Raw genomic sequence first — 18,575 nt, forward strand, 5'->3', positions numbered from 1 at the left:
ACCCCTTATACGACTAAAACTATATAATAATGAATGAGTATGACAAAAGTATGGTAACTGAGGCGAGTAAATAATGGGTTTGTTTGGATAGCAGGTTTATCCCAAATAATATTTCGCTTGCATCATAAATACATTTTTCAATTCATCTTTGTATATTCCCAATCACCTTTTTATCTCACATACAAAAAAATGATACAGTAATTATTTCAAATAATACCCTATCCAAACAAACCTATTATACTATATGATGACAAAATGATGACAAAATTATGGCATATACTATATGATGACAAAATTATGAGTATGCCTTGCAAGTGTATACTATGTATTCCACGTTTAAACGTGTTTGGATAGCAAGTATATACTATGTATTCCACGTCTAAGGTCATACCAAATCGTTTGCTTCTAGCCAATAGAATTATACTTGTATTCTTATACGATTAAGACTTTATAATAGTGAAGAATGAGCATGACCGCAAAAGAAATATTGTGAAATGAATCAATTAGCAGTGACCATAGAAGAAGTGGTAAAAGTATACACGGAAGAAAAGAAGAAAACAACAACAATGTACAATATTTTCAAGCCGCCGATGAGAAACTCGATGCGACTGCATGGTGAAATGGGAATTCTCGAATGGAAATTGAGACGAGCAATTCCCCACCGCCTCCGAAAAAACAAAAATAGGTGTTCATTTTCTTGTGGCCATGGATGATTACAGCACTCACAAGCATCCTCATCCCAATGAGATGTAATACGTACAACTATCTTGATGTTGATGGTGATGTTGATGGTGATGTTGATGGTGATGGTGGGGGGTTCTAGATTTAGATGGATACTACTCAGATTAAACATTACTAGTAGTACTTGTTTGTCAAGGCCAGCCATATTCCTCTAAGCCATGGCAACCAAAGAACAAGTGGTAATAGTAGTGGGAGCTGGGCCGTCGGGGCTTGCAACTGCAGCATGCTTGAACAACCTTTCCATTCCAAACATAGTCCTTGAGAGAGAAGATTGTTTTGCTTCCTTGTGGAAGAAATATTCCTACGACCGCCTTCATCTTCACCTGGCTAAACAGTTCTGTCAACTTCCTCTCAAGCCGTTCCCGACCACCTACCCGACTTACGTGCCCAGAGACCAGTTCTTGCGTTATTTAGACGACTACGTCTCCCATTTCAACATTTGTCCCTTGTACCAAAGATCGGTGGAGTCGGCGCGGTACGATGAAGCCGCCGAAGCATGGATTGTCAAGGCGAGGAATTTGGGTTCTTCCGATTCCGAGGAGATGGAGGAGTATTCCAGCAAGTGCTTGGTGGTGGCCACGGGAGAAACCTCCGATGCATTCATCCCGCAGCTTGAAGGTCTCAACACTTACCTGGGCGAGGTCATCCATAGCACCCGATATAAAAACGGCAAGTCCTATGAAAACAAGAATGTTTTGGTTGTTGGGTCTGGAAATTCTGGTATGGAAATTGCATTTGATCTATCAAACTACGGTGCGAAGACTTCCATCGCCGTCCGTAGCCCGGTAGGCCACTCTCTCTCTCTTTTTTCCATTTTATTCATTTGGGACGTGACGACATAGGAGTATTTAGTTACGTACCCTGGTGAGTAGTATTGGATTGCTTGAATGGGTTGGTTGTGATACATGCAGCTTCACATTCTGTCAAGGGGAATGGTATACATAGGACCGGTTTTGTTGAAATATTTTTCTCTGAATACGGTTGACTGGCTGGTGTTGATGCTGAGCAAGCTGTGGTATGGAGGAGACTTGTCCAGGTACGGAATCAAAAGGCCAGAGGAAGGTCCCTTCACCATGAAAGTTAAGTATGGCAAATACCCCGTCATTGACGTTGGAACCTGTCAGAAAATCAAATCCGGCGAGATTCAGGTGCAGTATTGCGCGATGATTTTAATACACTTTCATTAATTGAACCGTTTTTACCGCGGTACAATAGTTAGATGAACTGATAGCGCGTGGACTTTGCAAATTAATTCTGCTTCTAATTATTTTGATTTCATATGCTATCTTTCAAGGGAGAAAAAGGGGCTCTATAGAAAAGGAGAAAAAAAAAGAAGAAGGGTTACTGCTATTTTAATCATATTTGCAGGATTGATGTGGATCAGTGGGCACGTAGCCATCTTGCTTTGCGTGTATGATTTCCATTTTCCAGTTCTGATACATGTCAACTCATGTAGAGTGATGATACAAGTATATATTCTTCGAAATTCCTTCAGTGTGAAGCATGCATGTTGTAAAATCTTATAATTTTGATACCATAAAATAAATAAATAAACAGGTACTGCCGGCAGTAGCAAGTCTTGGAGGCAATGATGTGGTGTTTGAGGATGGCAAGTCTTACCCATTTGATGCTGTTATTTTTGCAACTGGCTTTAAAAGATCGACGAATAAGTGGCTCCAGGTACAATTATAATTCGCCTTGCACAGCTGCTTTTTGAACTTCTTGCCCGTCTTCCTTCAACTTGCCATCTTCATAATATTTGCCCCACCTCCACCTGGCCAGGAATGCGTACGCACTGGAGAACAATTTATAGTAAAACCCTGATTGCTCCATCCAATTACTGATTAGTACTTATTTTTCTTTTTTTTTGTGTGCGCGTCTACTGGCCTCAGGGGGCTGATGATCTCCTGACTGACGACGGATTTGCAAAACCTGCCTTCCCTAACAACTGGAAGGGTACCAAGGGATTGTACTGCGCTGGTTTGGCAGGAAGAGGATTGTATGGAGCTGCTTTGGATGCCCAAAACATAGCCAATGATATCAAACGGGTTCTACAGTTGTGACTTCTCGATATCCAGATTTATAATTACAACATGTTGCAAAATTTGTTAGTATAAGGTTTACAGAGAGTGAAACCGTTAATGGTTTTGGGAAAGACATCAAGACTTACAGATAATAAGAGTTTTTTTTTTTTTATCAAAATGACAACACTTTATTAATATTCTAACCAGATTACATAAAGGGTGGGCAACTGCCCTTACAATCTGCTTGAACAAGCTCAAGCAACCAACTTGAGAAGCTATCTTTCCATTCAGCTGAGCATTTCATATGTATCGCCATCTTAGCTAATGTATGACTGATAGAGTTGTTACAAGTCAACCCCTTTTTAGTGAAGGTAAAGCAACATTTATCAAAGTTGGATTTTAGTTTCCTGATATCAGACACCGCTGTGGACATGATTACATCATCTTCCTCTCTATTAATTTCATTCACAACCTGCATACAATTTGTTTCAAATTCCACTCTTCTCCACCCTTGTTGTTTCGCTACTAGCATAGCAGTTCCCAATATCCTATCAATCCTTTCCTTCACCTCTCCCTCATTCTCCCAATTATTACTCCAGGTCCACGGAATTCCTTCACATCCAACATCGACCAGTTCATTACTATTTATGAAAGAGTTAAAATCCTGAAATCTCATTTCAACCCTTTGTGTACCTCCCTATTTTTCATTATTCGAGGTAATGTCATTAAAATCTCCCATTATAGTCCAGTATTTACCCCACAGTATATTCTTTCTCGTTACAACCTTCCATTGTTCTCTTCTAACCTAAACATTTGAACTAGCATATCTATCTTAGCTTTACTGTCCTCTATGAGCAATTCAATAGTGAAGCTTGTAAACAACACCTTTTTCACCTACAGCTCCCTTTTCCATAATACCGCCAAACCCCCAATCCTACCAACTGGATCAACCACAAACACATTGTCAAATTTAATCCACTGTTTCACACTGTTCAAGTAGTTTTTTTTCTTTTTTTGTTTCTGACAAGAATACTAGTAAAGGAGAATGGAGTCTAATGACTTCTGTCAGTTGGGGAACTGTCTAGGGGCTCTCTACATCTCGACAGTTCCACACCGCAGTCTTCATTCAGATCTTGGAGCCTCATTTAAGGTGGGCTCCAACCCCTTAGAAAGTTCCATCCAATCACTACTTCCATTCTCAATTCTACTTCTCTTCCAGTTCTCTTTCCCTCCTTGCTCCTCATCTTCTTCCTAACGTATAATCTCCACCTTCCTTTTCCTTTCCTCAATTCTAGCAACTCCCCTGTTAGCTTCACCCAATGGTTTCCTCCTGCTCACCTCTAGTACCAATCTTTTCCACTTCTTACTCACTATCTGATTTCTTTTCGTCCTACCTTTCTACTTTCCTAATTTCTTTATCCCTTCCCCTCCCTCAAATGTTAATCTACCTTCCCTCCCTTCTATCATCTCCTTTGCAATCCTGTCCTCTTTATTCCTACCTTGAGCTTCATCAATCCACATTAGATCATATGCTCCCTTATCGTTTTCCTCCACACTCCCTCTATCCTGCTGTTCCCTCTGTGTCCTCCTCTCTGCTCCTCCTATAGCCTTTCCCCCTATCATCCTTAACCCTTTCTCCCCTTGTCTCCCCTCTCCTTCCCATCATTCCTTTTCTCTGTCTCATTCTCCTCTAGCTCACTCTTTCCTTTCCTACTCATTAGATCAGTATCTATTGTCAACTCTCCCTCAGAAGTTCATTTTAGTTCCTTATCCTTGTGGAATTCTTCCATATAGGTTAACAGCAGCTTCTACTCACCTCTTCTTGCCTTCCTAGTGTCCTGAGTTTGGAATTTCTCTTCTTCAACCCTCTCAGTCCCACCCCCATTCCTATTCCTCTTGCTAGGATTTTGAGGATAACTAGCTCTCATCCAGTTACCATATTGAGGTTCCATTCTTTTATTCATTCCTCTTTTACTACAGTTCCTTTCACTATGACCTACTAATCCACAACCAAAACAGAAGTCTAGACATTTTTCATATTTAAACTCAATCCACCTCTTAATACCAGTACTATTAACCATAATCCCTCTAGGCAATGGCATAGTCAGATCAATTTCAGCCAATATTTTTAGATGTTTACCTTCATTCCCTCCACTCTGCGGAATAATCACCTCACTCACTTTGGTAAAAATACTGCCAATTTTTCTCTCCACCTCCTTCGTAACCCAGTGCAGGGGTATATTCTAGATCTGCACACAAATTAATGTTTTGCTCAATGCTTCTTTATCTTTCTCTACTCCAGTTTTCCACTGCAGCAGAATTAACGATTGACCATCATAAATCCATGACCTCCTACTCATCACTATTTCAATATCCTTCTTTCTTCTAAAAAATGAAGTGGAACAAGTTACGACCAATCTCCATTACCCTCAGATTCCTCATCTGTGACCACATGCTGCTTGCGAAGCTCTTGACTCCTCCAATATTTGCCTGCTTCTCCCCCCAAACTTTACCAATCAAGCTCTGTTTGCATTCCAGCACACATCTAGCCACTTCCTTCTCGTCCAAATATACACTGCCGCTTTCCTCTTCTGAGAGTTTGAACCTTCATAATATTAACAACATAAGTCTCACAAAACAAAGGCATGCTTTTGAACTTCCTTGACGTAGAACAAGCTTAGTAAACAAGGGATTTGATCACGTTAGAGTAGATTTGGACACTTTGACAACAGGGAAGTTATATAAGCTACAGTTTCGAAGAGAAGTTCCAGCATCCCATACTATTATTCTATTTACAGTTGGAAGGTCACAAAGTATCGATGATTTTATATAAATCTTTAGTGCTTGTAACTAATCATATTTCAGTAGATGCTCATTGAAGCGAGCCAGATAGAATACCATGTCAATTGATAACTCTATTATTTGAGTTAAATTTACGAAGTAACAGCAATGTAAATTTGAAAACATTCATCAACTGATATTCCTGCAGTTGGTCTGGTTGGACCTACAGTTAGCAGTGATTGCGAGTCTCACAAAATGAATCTTGCAAATCTTGATTTACGATTGGAAATCTTTAGTACCATGATGTGATGCACGTGGCCTGGTGTTAATGGTTGTCACAGCCGCTGGATAATGTGGCAATAATTGCCGATAGGGTTGGAAGAGTGTGCCCCTACCCTGCCCTACCCTTCACCTGAAATTATTTTACATGTAAAAGTCGGATACCAGCTGCTGATTGGCTGTTCTACCTCTCTTCCAGGCAATTCACAACAAAACCCCGTGGTACTATTTCTTTGCTTTCTGGAGACTGGAGTCTGGAGTCTGGAGTGATGATGATCAGACTTGCGTCTTTCGACATAAAGAAATTCTATAGCTCGTGAAGTAAACGGATCAATCACCGGGAAACACCCTATCTGCGACTTAGTGAAACTAACTTTGATGCTGTTTTGAACATCTTCTATAAATCAGTAGTCTTGAACAGCTTGCTTCTATTACATCGGGTGATGCGCAAGGGAATTTGGTTGTTTATGCTGTTTTCATTTTAAATCAAGAGCAGGGCCATTACGAGATCAACGTGTTTAGATCTCTGGTAACCAAATTACATGACTGGTTAATTGATTACTACTACTATCAATCCAGAGAATTGACACGTCACGTAGAATCCTTTAGGACGAAGCTCGAACAGTTGCGAATTTTTGGCACATCCATGATCTGCACGTCCCCGGTAGCTCTGCAACTGGGCCACGCCATGTTACCTGACCACTTGTCTTAACTCTTAATCAAACCAGCGATATGATTCATGTCGCCATATACGAGTACCAGAACGACAACTTCGTTGACAATTTTGTTTGGGTGAAGGCATTCCAAATGTTACTGCACCGACAGTAGCAGATGGCACTTCATCTTCTTGGAGTCTTTTAATGTCTCAAAGTCAAGGTTTTTAAAGTATCTGACTTGAAAACTTTCATCCGACGTTGATGAGCAGGATTCGCTGACGGGAACAAATTAATACCTTCGCTTGCTTGCTTCGTCTTCGTCGGTTAAACCTCAGGGGAAGAACGGTGCAAAAGAAGATTGAACTTTTACCCAGAGAAGACGAGGCATAAGCAGCATACGACTTTGTCAAATCTGTGTACGAATGTGGTGGTCTTTTTAACTTCTGATCAGAAGCCTCAACGTCTGCAACGGAACAAGAACGTAAAATGTAAGTCCATTTAGTTTCCAATCATCGGATTGGGGGTATGATAATTTAGCATCAGTGATTAGTGGTAAAGCAGCAGGAAGGCCAGCCAAGATACCCATCCAATAATTAGGCACGGCATCCCACGTGCCTGAGAAGACTGCATGTTAGCCTGGCCTCCTCTATTGTTTCTTCAGAAAAAGTTTACTCCAAAAAGCATGGACTCAAAAGGGATGGGCCAATAATGGACGGTGGACCAAACCCATCTTGGTCGTGTCCACCCCAGCGAAGCACCAGGTGATGTCGTACAGACAAATTGGTGCTACGACGGTTGGCTCGTGACACCTGAAATTCTTGCTGTAGTTCTTTATCTCTTCCAACAAATTTCTACTAAACACAGCTCATTGAGACATGTAGAGGACGATTTCACACGTAATTTGTTTAAAAAATATTTTGTTTTGAGATAGTATACGTGGATTTTCAAGATTGTGATTGAAGCAACAAATGTGCTGTCTTATTTTAAGATAAATAGTAACACGACCATACTCAAAAAATAAAGGGTTATTATCACTTTACCTCCTTAACGTTCGGTGCCACTATCAATTTCCCCCTTAACGTTCTCTTTTAGTCATTTTACCCTCAAGACTAACGGTCAAATTTAACGGAGTTTGTTAATTAAAGTAAAAGTACAAGTTTAGCCCTTAAAGTTATTATCATTTTACCCTTATAAATTATAGTCTCAATATCAATTTACCCCATAGAGTTATTTTTTAGACAATTTATCCGACCATTAAACCAACTTAACAAGTTAAAAACTTTAGAAGAAAGTACCATCCTCTTTGTATAACAAAAATAATAAAAATTTGGAGTCGCTCTTCTCCTTTTTAGTATTAAGAAAAATGTCAAAGTATTAATTTCTTTTTTTTTGACAATCTTATTAATATTAAAAAAATAGAAAGATCGGAAGAGGGAGGGTGAAGAGGAGAGAGAGATAGCGAGAGAGAGAGCTCAATTCTCTTTTTTAGAAAATACAAATAAGAAAGAATTAAATACTTTTATTATTTTAAAATTATTTCATTTTACTGTTTACCACCAGATTTCAATCCTGATCTCAACAATTCATAAATTAATACGATAATGTTAGACTTTTTTTTTCTTTGCAAAATCTAATTTTCTATCTCATTCTTTCCTATTTCTTTTTCTTTTCATAGTATCAATAAGTGTGAAAAAATAAATTTGAGAAAACCCTTTTATTTTTATATTTTTGGATCTCTTAAAGTGAAAAAAAAGAAGAATCATCATTCTAAATTTTTTATTTTTAAATATATATATAAGGGTAAATATATTTAAATTTTTTTTACCATAGTAGTTAGATTAACGATGAAGCAAAATGCCAAGAAAATAATGTTAGGAATTAAATCGATTATATTACTATAATTAAAAGGAATAGAGTAATAATAACAGTGTGGTAATGCTATAGAATAAAAGGGTATTTTTGTCCAAAATTTCTTAACATGTTGAGTTGAATTACTTATAGGGGTGAAGTGACTAAAAAATAACGTTAGGGGATAAAAAATGATAGTAGTGATATAGTTTAAGGGGATAAAGTGATAATAACCCAAAAATAAAAATAAAAAGCATATAATTTTGGAAGTAGTAGTTATGTTCTTTAATGATGTGGTTAACCTTCAATTCAAGAGCAGAGACGATAGGCCATTCAACGCCTTGAAATCATTGAATTAAGAAGCAAAAAGAACACAAATAATTAATAAACAAACACGTGTAGAGGAAAACGTGCCCCGTTTGTTCTCCACAAATTCCCCGAGTACGCCTTGCAAGTAGATGTGGTAACTAAGGCAAAATTATTTGGACAGCAAGTATATACTACTATATTATGCCTTGCAATTATACACCATGTCTTGCACAAATCAAAGGAGGTCATAGCAAATCGTTAGCTTCTAGCTAATAGAATTATACTCGTATTCTTATACGACTAAGACTTTATAATAGTGAACGAGCATGACAAAAAAGAAATATTGTGAAATGAATCAATAAGCAGTGACCATAGGGGAAGCGGTAAAAGTATATATGGAAGAAAAGAAGAAAACAACAACAATGTACAATATTCTCAAGCCGCCAATTGACAAACTTGATGCGACTGCACGGTGAAATGCAATTCTCGAATGGAAATTGAGACAAGCAAATCCTCCACCCCTCCAAGAAAAAAAAGGTGCTCATTTTCTTGTGGCCATGGCCATGGATGATTAAGTAGTATATCATACAGAATGTCGCACTCAGATGGTGATGGTGCTTATAAAGGGGGTCGCGAGGCGCGGGTAGTTATGATACATGTCTGTCATATATACTATAGCACTAGTCATTATAAGTTATAGGCTTCTCTTGTGCTGCTGCTGCTGCTGCCGCCTGGTTGTAGTACTGGGATCCTCTTTCGGATTGATCCTCTGTTATTAGTCAATAGATAGACATCAGGCCATGGGTTTTAGGAGCGACCTATTGATATGCACGACCTTGGAATGTGAAACCAAGGAAGAAATGCTGGCTGCCATTCACAGAGCAAAGGAAGAAGGAGCAAACCTTGTGGAACTCTGCATCGACTCCATGTCCTTCTCTCACATTTCGGAGGTGGAAGGCCTTTTGAGACAGAGAACTTTACCTTCCATTGTGTCTTTCAGGTACCCTCCCTCTTTCTTTCCCCTGATATCTATCTATACCTATTACCTACCTCTTCCTCCACAACTTTCTACTCACCACCCAACATTGCCCTCTCATTCCCAAGGATGCAAGGTTGGTATGAAACAGGGTTGTTACTTTCCCTGCTTATATCTTAGCATCTTGATGCATGATTAACATAAATAATAGTTTTTTTTTTTAATTCTTCACCTCATGTGTACCTATTACCTAATAGGTATTCGTTAACTCCTATTTTCATAATGCTCTTCATCATTTTCTCTTTCAGTTAGCGAGAAATTTCTTCTATAGTAGCATAATGAGTTCGACTTTCATAATTTGCTATTGCAACAATACATTCCCCTCTTCTTCTTCAGATATTGACTTCACGCATCCCCAGGAAGGAGGGGAGGGGGGGGGGAAGAAAAGGGAAATTAGAAGTAGCTGGTTTGGTAATGTCTATGTAATAAAACAAGAACAGGTGAACCATGAAGATAGTATACAGGAGTTCCTGTTTCTGTGGGCACGAGGAGGAGACAAAACAGCTGTTTCTCTCTTTAAGAATAACACTTTTCTGAGCAAGCATTACTTTTACATGTGTATATTTGCTAGGACTTAAGTGTGCAGCTGCACCACAGATGATGACGTTGTACATTGAATGGTTGGTAAAATAAGTCATATAAGACGACAGTGGAGGGGGTGGTAGGTAGGTGGAGTATAATGATGAAATAATGTCGACCATGCCAAGGCCGTGGGAGGTGGGGTACGCATGACAGAGTAAATAAATTCTCAAATAATATGCATTCAAATACTACTATTTAAAAACAGCTTTCAAATAATGATGAGGAGGGTTCTAGAATAATGCATTCAATCATCTTTTTTTAAACAATGCATGCTTTTAGTGATGTGTTGCTTTTTTCTTTTTTTCTTTTTTAAAGAATAAAATGTCTAGACAAATAAAAAAGAATGCATTCTGTGAAAGAATGATGCTCGGAATTTACATGTGAACAATATGATGAGTCTTGGCTCCGTTTTGATTGATTAACTGATGTACGGAACATAAAAGTGATGGAGGCTTTGAAAAATCAACCCTATCGTTTGGCTCTCTGATTATTATTATGTTCAAGCGATTTAGCAAGTAGTTCAATCACCAATTGCAGTATTGTATTGACATGTTTTAAATGATGATGATGGGTAGCTGGCGGAAATGGGTCTATTCTTTCTTAGTGACAATTATTAATGATCCATCAGGCTAATATTATGACTTTGTTGGGGCTATACTATATCAAATTTAGTATTTAATAATAATTTGATGAATTAAATTACTTCAAATTTTAATTTTATCAAAAATACTCTAATTCTAATACATTTTAGCGTAAATTATTAAATGAATAAGTTATCACTTATTATTTAGAATAAATTTTACCTACAAAATTTATTGCTATTCAATTAATTCACATATTTGGTTATTAAATGTGTTCAAGATCTAAACCATCAAATTTAGGCGTTAAATTGAGTTATTAAACGGAATTTTAATCTCATGCTGGAAGAAGACTTGTACTAACATTTTGGAATCGTGTTAGATTTGGAAGTAGGGAATGGGATGGTAAAGAGATTTGTTGGGTCCAATTCACATTTTCATCTCGGTTTGCTGGGCGATCGTATCAATCATTAGTTTGTCGTTGCAGCCCAAAACCTACCAATAACAATTTTTTTTTAAAAAAAGAATGAATGAATGAAAGGGGAAAAAAAAAGAACAGAGAGATCTGAGGTTGCAAATCACGAGACAGTGAAAAATATAAGCTGTATAATCTTGTAGGGTGTTCGAACGGAGATCATCTTTAAGAAAGAAAAGGTAGTGATGACGATGGCGGTCTATATGCAGGTCGAATTTTCGCAGGGGAAGAGGGTGTTCATCAAAGAAGACAGGCTTGCAAGTTCTGAGGCTTGCCGTGGAATTGGACGTCGAATTCGTCCGAGTGGAATTCGAGGTTAGTGACTCGCTTACAGTTAGTATTTATATGGGAGTAATATGCTATGCTTCCCAATTCTTTATTTGTTCTTTGGCATTTTTTTTATTCCAGAAGTAGAATTTAGTATCCGCTTGACCTTACCGCAAATGAGACATGCATATGGAATTCTTTTCAGATGGCTAAGGAAGAGGTTATTACTGAGCTAATGAGCAGACGATCAAATAGCAAGATAATTATCTCAAACTACATCAACAATGGTGGCGGCGGCGGTACTCTTTGCAAAGAGAAGCTTGGGAACATTGCCATACTTCTGCAATCTACGGGGGCAGATGTCATCCAACTTGTGGTTGATGTGGCTTATATTACTGACGTCGCTCCACTTTTCCATTTGCTTGCCCATTCTCAGGTATTTTGCGTCCTTTTTCATCTCGAAATCATTTCGATATTTTTCACCCCGATAATCAGTATTATTCAGGCTACTTGCTCCGACGATCCTCCTTCTTATATCATAATGTACAAGCCACAGACAACCACTTTTGCCTCATTTTTGAAGGGTTTTATTCCCGAAACTAATGCATGAGCACTAATGAGTTTTGTGTTAAATCAATTTAAGTATTTGATCAAATTCTCAATTTATGGAAGTTGCAATCTGTGTTGAAAAGTTGCTATCTTTGCCTCATTTTGTGGAAATCATTTATTGATTTTACGATAACTTTCCATCTTTATTTGGTTTTTGGTATTACTTTCAAGGCAAAAAGTACTTTTTTTTACCAGCCAGAATCAGTTTTGTTTACTAGGCATCGTTCTGCTTCTGTTCCAATTTTTCTGTGTCAACATTTCTTCCTTGGGATTCCAGTAATGTAGGTAGAATAGCTTGATTCTTCACCAGTAAAAGTTGTTTCAAAATTCAGCAATATAGTTTGACTTTTTCTTTTAAGACTTTGACCTATTGCACCTAACGTGTAGGTACCGCTAATTGTAAGAGCTGTGGGAGATAGAGGTCTCATAAGCCAGTTATTGGGCCCAAAATATGGTGCCATTGTGGTCTGGGGATCCTTAGGAGACAAACCTGTACTTGGGTTGCCTCCTTTGCGCAGCATCGCACAAGTCTATAACCTTGAATTTATTAATCCAGACACAAAAGTTTTTGGTGTCATTTCAAACCCAGTAGGCCATAGTAAAGGTCCCCTTCTGCACAACCCTGCTTTCAGACACACAGGATATAACGGAATTTATGTGCCTTTGCTTGTTGATAATATCAAGGAATTTTTTAGGGTATATTCAAGCAGCGATTTTGCTGGTTTCAGGTATGACTACGCTCAGCCAGGAAAAGCAGACTAAAACTCTTTTTCTGTTTTCATGATAGAATTCTACAGTATCTATGCACCTTAATTGACATGATTCACCTCATAAGCGAGCCAGAATTCATTTTTCTATTTTTTGGTTAAAACAATGATAACTATCCACTAGGTCCCATAGTTTGCATTTTGATCTATGTGGACAATCAGTTTCATGTTCTTTCATGGCTTTTTGCAGTGTTGGAATTCCCCACAAGGAAGCAGCAGTAGGGTGCTGCGATGAAGTTGATCCCTTTGCTAAGGTGTGAAAGCTTTGCAATCTGTTTAATTTTTTGTGGTTGTACCAATGTGAATGTATCCATTCAGGAAGTATTTGTCCTTCACATCATCTTAAAATAGTGTTTCCAAAGTTGATGCCCTTCAGTTGAAGTGGGTATATAGTTAAAGCTGGAGATAGATTTCAATTTCTTTATATGGGACAAGCTTGAGAAGGTTTCATGTTCTGATTTCTGATTAGTGTTCTTACTTTTAGAAGCTTAATAACATAATGGCGGACATTTGCTTTTATGTGTCATCATTGCTGCCTTGTCAGTGGATCTATGCTGTATAAGTGAGATTACTCTAGTGTCTCTAATGGGAAGTTTGAATGTATTTTCTAATTATGTGTAGAGTCTCTTGCATGGAATTTATAGAGTGGTGGTAGTTGGCAGGGAATGCTATATTGTGTGAAAAAAATTGATTATGAGAATAACTTATAACCATTTCAAGATGGATTGAGTCATTTAAACAACAGTGTATAATCGAAGAATAGCTTGCGGCCTTTCAGTGCGTCTATTAACCCTGTTAATTTCACATTTCCTATAATTTAACATGTTTCATCATACTTATTATATACTAGGATTCGGGAATCACGTTGATCAGAAATTCTTAAAATTCCAGAATGAAGTTCTGATTGGATATGCCTACAAAATTAGCCTCTACATACATATTCTATGGTTCATTGTTTAAAATTTTTGCGACTTATGTTGCATTTGCTATACTCCTTTCTAACTCTAATTATTCATTCACAATTAGTCTATTGGAGCTGTAAACACCATTATTCGAAGGCCTACTGATGGGAAGTTGATTGGTTACAACACAGACTGCCATGCTTGTATAACTGCAATTGAAGAAGCACTTAGAGGTACTCTTGCTTTCTTCATTGTGGTATCTATGTTAAGCTAAAACCATCAAGATTTCTTCCATTTCATAAATTTGATACAATCAGATAATATTGTATTTCATATTCGAGGTTAGTTTCTGTGTGTCAGCATGTACATTACTTACATCCAGAGATAACATGAGTTTTTTTTTTTTGCAATTTGTGGAATGACAGAAAGACAAATTATCAATGGGCAGGCATCACATACTTCTCCTATTGCTGGGAAATTGTTTGTCTTGATTGGTGCTGGTGGAGCTGGAAGAGCTATGGCTTTTGGTGCCAAGAGCAAAGGGGCAAGAGTTGTCATTTTCAATCGCAACTTCGGTAAAAATCATCGCCTTTGCTTCTAGGTTGTCCCCTGTGTCTGCTATCCACTTGTGTTTGACTGACTAAAGTAGTCTTTAAATAGAGAGGGCAAAAGCTCTTGCTTCAGCGGTATCTGGTGAAGCTCTGCCCTATGAATGTTTAGACACATATTGCGCAGAGAAGGGGATGATTCTGGCAAATGCTTCTGCTGTGGGGATGCAGCCAAACGCAGATCAAACCCCTGTTCCTAAGGTTCTCATTCTTACTAAATTTACTTCATACCGTTTGGTGTTGGTATAGGCATACCGTTTAGGGCTACTCTAATGATTTATTTCTCCATACATCTCTGATTTTTAGGAGGCCTTGAAATCATATGAGCTGGTTTTTGATGCTGTTTACACGCCAAGAAACACTCGACTGTTGCAAGAGGCTGCAGAGATTGGAGCAATTGTAGTAAGCGGTGTTGAGATGTTCATCAGACAGGCTCTTGGTCAATTCAAATTATTCACTGGTGGATTAGGTACTTATTCTCTCCTAACGAAAATAGTTTCTTCAGAGGACCGCTTAACTTGTGCTTATATAAAGGAGTCAGCGACCCTTTAATTAGCATCAACTAAAAGCTCATGGATTGTTACATTTTAAAGTAATGGAGTTTTCACATGATTTTGTTATCCCTGTGCTTTTAAAGTTGATAAATTGATGAAGAGAATATACAAGATCAATGAGTTCCATGGAAATTTTCTAGGTTATAGAACAATGCCTATCTAAGTCTTATATAAGCTTTCACTTAAACCTTCGTGATTTTAACTTTCGATGTTTCGCAGCCCCAGAGGACTTCATGCGCAAGACTGTATTGGAAAAGTTTTGATTTGACTTAAGCACAAAAAAGAGCCAATTTCCTTGAGATTATGGCAAGTCAAGCGTCGGGCCTCATCTGATGAAGCTGGTCAGAATCGTACTGTATCATAGCATTGCTTATGAGCTTTATGCACAGCAGCTTGTTACGGAGGAATGAGCGAACCAAATATTGGAGTTTCTCTGTCTTTCCCCCCTTGAGAGTAATTTGTCTGTTGTCTAGATCTATGAGCAATAATCACCGTATATAGAATATTCTCTTTTAAGGTGGCTAATATCTTGTAATACGAGAACACAAGATGTTGAAATATTAGAAGGTCAAGTTTCCTGAAGTACTGACTGCATTAAAACGCGGGTTTTCTGGTCTTGATATGGTACTTGCTACCTGACAAAGTGGTTTTGTGGTCTCAACTCAAAGTAGTGTCGATAGAGTTTTGGGGGTTTTTTGGTCTTAAAACTAGTACTGTATTACCTTTTACTTTTGCTCTTTACTTTTTCTATAGAATCTCTGTGGTAATCCTAGGACTGCGCATTTCTTGATTTCCTCGTCTTCATTCATTGTATACTATTTAACAAGTCAGTAGTGGCCAATTTGGAATACAGCAGTTTAGTCGAAGGGTCATCAGTCATGGAGCCATTTTGCAACTCTTGTAACTCCAGAAATTATCCTCACTAGGGTGAAGGCAAAGATTGTACTCAGATTTATTTTTTTTTACGGGTTCCTGCAAAATGTGTTCCGATGAGTCGCGTATACCAATTCTAATGGTCCAACCAAACAGGCTTCGATGCACTAAGACGGGCTTTAAAGGAAAGGAAAAGAAAGCCAACCATTGTGACGAACAGAAATGTTGGTAGTATTATAGAGCCTTCAATTGGCAGAATATGGCAGTATGCCAAAACTCTTCGCGACCCTTGATCAGGTACCGGCAAAGTTTAAGCTTTTGATCGACGTAAAACCCCCATCCACCACCAGATTATGGCCGCTAATGTATTTTGCATCGTCGGATGCAAGGTAAAGTGCAGCATTGGCGACATCGCTGGGTTCGCAATTAGCTCCCTTGAGCACTCCCGCATTGTGGACCATGTCCGCGAGCGCCCCAGCATCCAAACCGGGAAAGTAGTCCTGCATTTCTTCCAGTGCAAAGGCCGTCGGAATGGCAAATGGCGATATACAGTTGACTCTGATTCCATGCTTGCATAGCTCTGCTGCAACCGACTTGACCATCCCTATCACACTGGATTTAGTTATGGAGTAGGTATGCTGTGCCAACCCACCCATCATGCCGGTAACGCTGGCCGTGCACAAGATGCACCCAGCTTGTCGAGGAATCATGACCCGTGATGCGTGCTTGATCCCTGCAACAGCGCCCCGGACATTGATGGAAACGACTTTGTCGAAGGCTGCAAGGTCAAGGTCCACTACGCTTGGTGGAGTACGACATGCGATGCCGGCATTGTTGTACATGATATCGAGTTGACCGTGAGTGGACACAGTGTAATCCACTGCGTTTGAGACGTCTGATTCTTGGGAGACGTCGCATGCCACGAAACTGGCGTTTGCTCCCAGTTGTCTAGCGGTTTCTTGCCCGACATCTCTGCGTATGTCGGCGATCACCACTTTGGCACCATTGGTGATGAATTTTGTGGCGGTCTCTTTGCCAATGCCACGTGCCGCTCCCGTGATCAATGCTACCTTGCCTTCTAATTTGCTATGACACCAAAATCTTTCAACTTCAGTACAGTACAGTACAGTGGGAGTCAAAATTTCTTGCCTAACTCGAAATAGTGTGACCAATTACATTGGTCGCGATTTTAAGATTGTAAAAAATACCAGCACAAAAAGAAAAGATACTCTTAGAACAAGAAAGAATATTAATTTGAAGAATCTTGATATGATTATCACGCGACAAATGCATACAAAATACAAAAGTAAAAATAAAATAATCCAACTATTTCTGTGAATTGAATTTCATTGGACAACTAAATAGCCAATTGAATTAAGCATGTCTAACCTTTTTGGTAAATTAAGCTTAGACACTGACAGTCCACATCACAAGTCACAACAAATTCTTTATCTGTCTCCTTCCTTTCTATATGTTCCGGGCGGCCAAAGGGAAGGTCGGTTATCCGATTATGTCTCGACTCTCAGATATTAAAATTAAAGTCGAAAAGTCCGAATGAATACAAAAAGGGAAAAATAACTGATCACGCCAGGCGCTCATATCCATTTGTTGGTATGTGCATGTAATTATGTGTGCACGAAAGCCAGAGAGGGACAATTCAGAGAGAGAGATCTTCTGTACACACCTTTCTTTTCTTTGGGCGCAGAACTCCCTCATGACGAAGCTTCGAGCGAGCAAGGCTCTTGAAATGGAGCTGCTGCTACCATATCAAAATCGAAAGATTAAAGATGCACTATAAACGGTAAACTAGTAGTATTTAGCAGTAAAAATGAGAACTCATCAGCATAAATTATATACGGAGTTTCTGCTTTATACTGGATTATGAATCAGTCAACTGTACAAGTTTGCTTTGCTCCGCTCCCCACAATCTCGCCATCGAAATTGGCGGACCTTAATGAATGCTCTCTCTGGCTTGTGAAATATTCAGATGCAAGACAAAAGTAATACTAGTAATTTGGCTCTTAGCAACATTACAACAAGTCATGTTCATGTTCAGAGACCGACAGATCTCGCTCTCTCAGTGATTCAGAGAGTACCATGTCTGTCCTCCCTCATCACAATACGCAAATGAGTCAAAAGACAGAAGCAGCATTGAGATTCAGAGAGCAGCAAATGAGTCAAACATTACTTACCTTGATCTGATGCTGAACATGTTGTTCTCTTCCAAGCTAGAGACAGTAGGGATTGTTTCAAGTTCTTCCCTTGTGCTTTCTTGGTGTGGGCGGGGGGGTTGAACACTGTAAGATTCATGAATTGCTGACAACTGTTGCTCCGAAAAAAAATATATATATATATATATTGCTGACAACTGACTAAGAGAGCTTTTTCTAAAACGAGAATTGAGAAGTCAGCAACTTGTGAATTGTGTCCATCTGTATGCCGGCCCATCAGCAAATGACATGGCAATAGAGATACATAAACACAGTATTATAGATGCCGGTGGGGCGTCATGGTTCGTAATTTCCTTCGCTGACGCCAGAGTGCACGTTTGCATTGGTGAGGGTGATGCGGGCGCTTCAATCAGGATATAGTGAGCACTGTAGTGTGATTGTGAAGGACTTCAATAATATAGCAAAGGCTTTACAAGGCAGCCTAAAATCGATATCTCTGCCTTTTGCCAAACCTC

At 38.8% G+C, this 18,575-nt stretch overlaps 3 protein-coding genes across 4 annotated transcripts; 2 read left to right on the forward strand and 1 right to left on the reverse strand.

Annotated features, from left to right (window-relative positions):
• Positions 1 to 852: 852 nt before the first annotated feature.
• Positions 853 to 3,055, forward strand: LOC113749775 (probable indole-3-pyruvate monooxygenase YUCCA10). Its single transcript, XM_027293623.1, has 4 exons — positions 853 to 1,526; positions 1,653 to 1,889; positions 2,299 to 2,421; positions 2,634 to 3,055. The coding sequence occupies exons 1-4, from the start codon at positions 900 to 902 to the stop codon at positions 2,802 to 2,804; spliced, it is 1,158 nt and encodes a 385-aa protein (XP_027149424.1). The 5' UTR covers positions 853 to 899; the 3' UTR covers positions 2,805 to 3,055.
• Positions 3,056 to 9,039: 5,984 nt separating this feature from the next.
• On the forward strand, positions 9,040 to 15,806 carry LOC113749767 (bifunctional 3-dehydroquinate dehydratase/shikimate dehydrogenase, chloroplastic-like). Its single transcript, XM_027293610.1, has 10 exons — positions 9,040 to 9,638; positions 11,519 to 11,624; positions 11,782 to 12,012; positions 12,573 to 12,913; positions 13,143 to 13,206; positions 13,979 to 14,087; positions 14,280 to 14,429; positions 14,515 to 14,663; positions 14,769 to 14,931; positions 15,236 to 15,806. The coding sequence occupies exons 1-10, from the start codon at positions 9,439 to 9,441 to the stop codon at positions 15,277 to 15,279; spliced, it is 1,557 nt and encodes a 518-aa protein (XP_027149411.1). The 5' UTR covers positions 9,040 to 9,438; the 3' UTR covers positions 15,280 to 15,806.
• A 207-nt stretch (positions 15,807 to 16,013) lies between these two features.
• LOC113779735 (secoisolariciresinol dehydrogenase) lies at positions 16,014 to 18,163 on the reverse strand. Of its 2 annotated transcripts, none has more exons than XM_027325450.1 (3): positions 18,082 to 18,163; positions 17,574 to 17,645; positions 16,014 to 16,975 (listed from the first exon to the last, which is right to left on the reverse strand). In XM_027325450.1, exons 1-3 carry the CDS (start codon positions 18,099 to 18,101, stop codon positions 16,183 to 16,185), a joined length of 885 nt encoding a protein of 294 aa, XP_027181251.1. In that variant the 5' UTR covers positions 18,102 to 18,163; the 3' UTR covers positions 16,014 to 16,182. The 2 variants fall into 2 exon arrangements, with proteins under 2 accessions (XP_027181251.1, XP_027181242.1); XM_027325441.1 differs by having other exon boundaries at positions 17,574 to 17,648.
• Positions 18,164 to 18,575: the final 412 nt, after the last annotated feature.

Source organism: Coffea eugenioides, chromosome 1 (genome assembly GCF_003713205.1).
Source record: "Coffea eugenioides isolate CCC68of chromosome 1, Ceug_1.0, whole genome shotgun sequence".
In the NCBI taxonomy this organism is placed as follows: domain Eukaryota; kingdom Viridiplantae; phylum Streptophyta; class Magnoliopsida; order Gentianales; family Rubiaceae; genus Coffea; species Coffea eugenioides.

Coding starts and splice junctions, on each gene's coding strand:
- LOC113749775 (XM_027293623.1), top strand. CDS start 900: ATGGCAACCAAAGAACAAGTGGTAATAGTAGTGGGAGCTGGGCCGTCG. Junction 1,890..2,298: donor TCAAATCCGGCGAGATTCAG/GTGCAGTATTGC, acceptor ATAAATAAACAG/GTACTGCCGGCAGTAGCAAG. Junction 2,422..2,633: donor CGACGAATAAGTGGCTCCAG/GTACAATTATAA, acceptor TACTGGCCTCAG/GGGGCTGATGATCTCCTGAC.
- LOC113749767 (XM_027293610.1), top strand. CDS start 9,439: ATGGGTTTTAGGAGCGACCTATTGATATGCACGACCTTGGAATGTGAA. Junction 9,639..11,518: donor CCTTCCATTGTGTCTTTCAG/GTACCCTCCCTC, acceptor GTCTATATGCAG/GTCGAATTTTCGCAGGGGAA. Junction 14,932..15,235: donor ATTATTCACTGGTGGATTAG/GTACTTATTCTC, acceptor GATGTTTCGCAG/CCCCAGAGGACTTCATGCGC.
- LOC113779735 (XM_027325441.1), bottom strand. CDS start 18,101: ATGTTCAGCATCAGATCAAG. Junction 17,649..18,081: donor ATGTTCAGCATCAGATCAAG/GTAAGTAATGTT, acceptor TTGATATGGTAG/CAGCAGCTCCATTTCAAGAG. Junction 16,976..17,573: donor TGCGCCCAAAGAAAAGAAAG/GTGTGTACAGAA, acceptor TTGGTGTCATAG/CAAATTAGAAGGCAAGGTAG.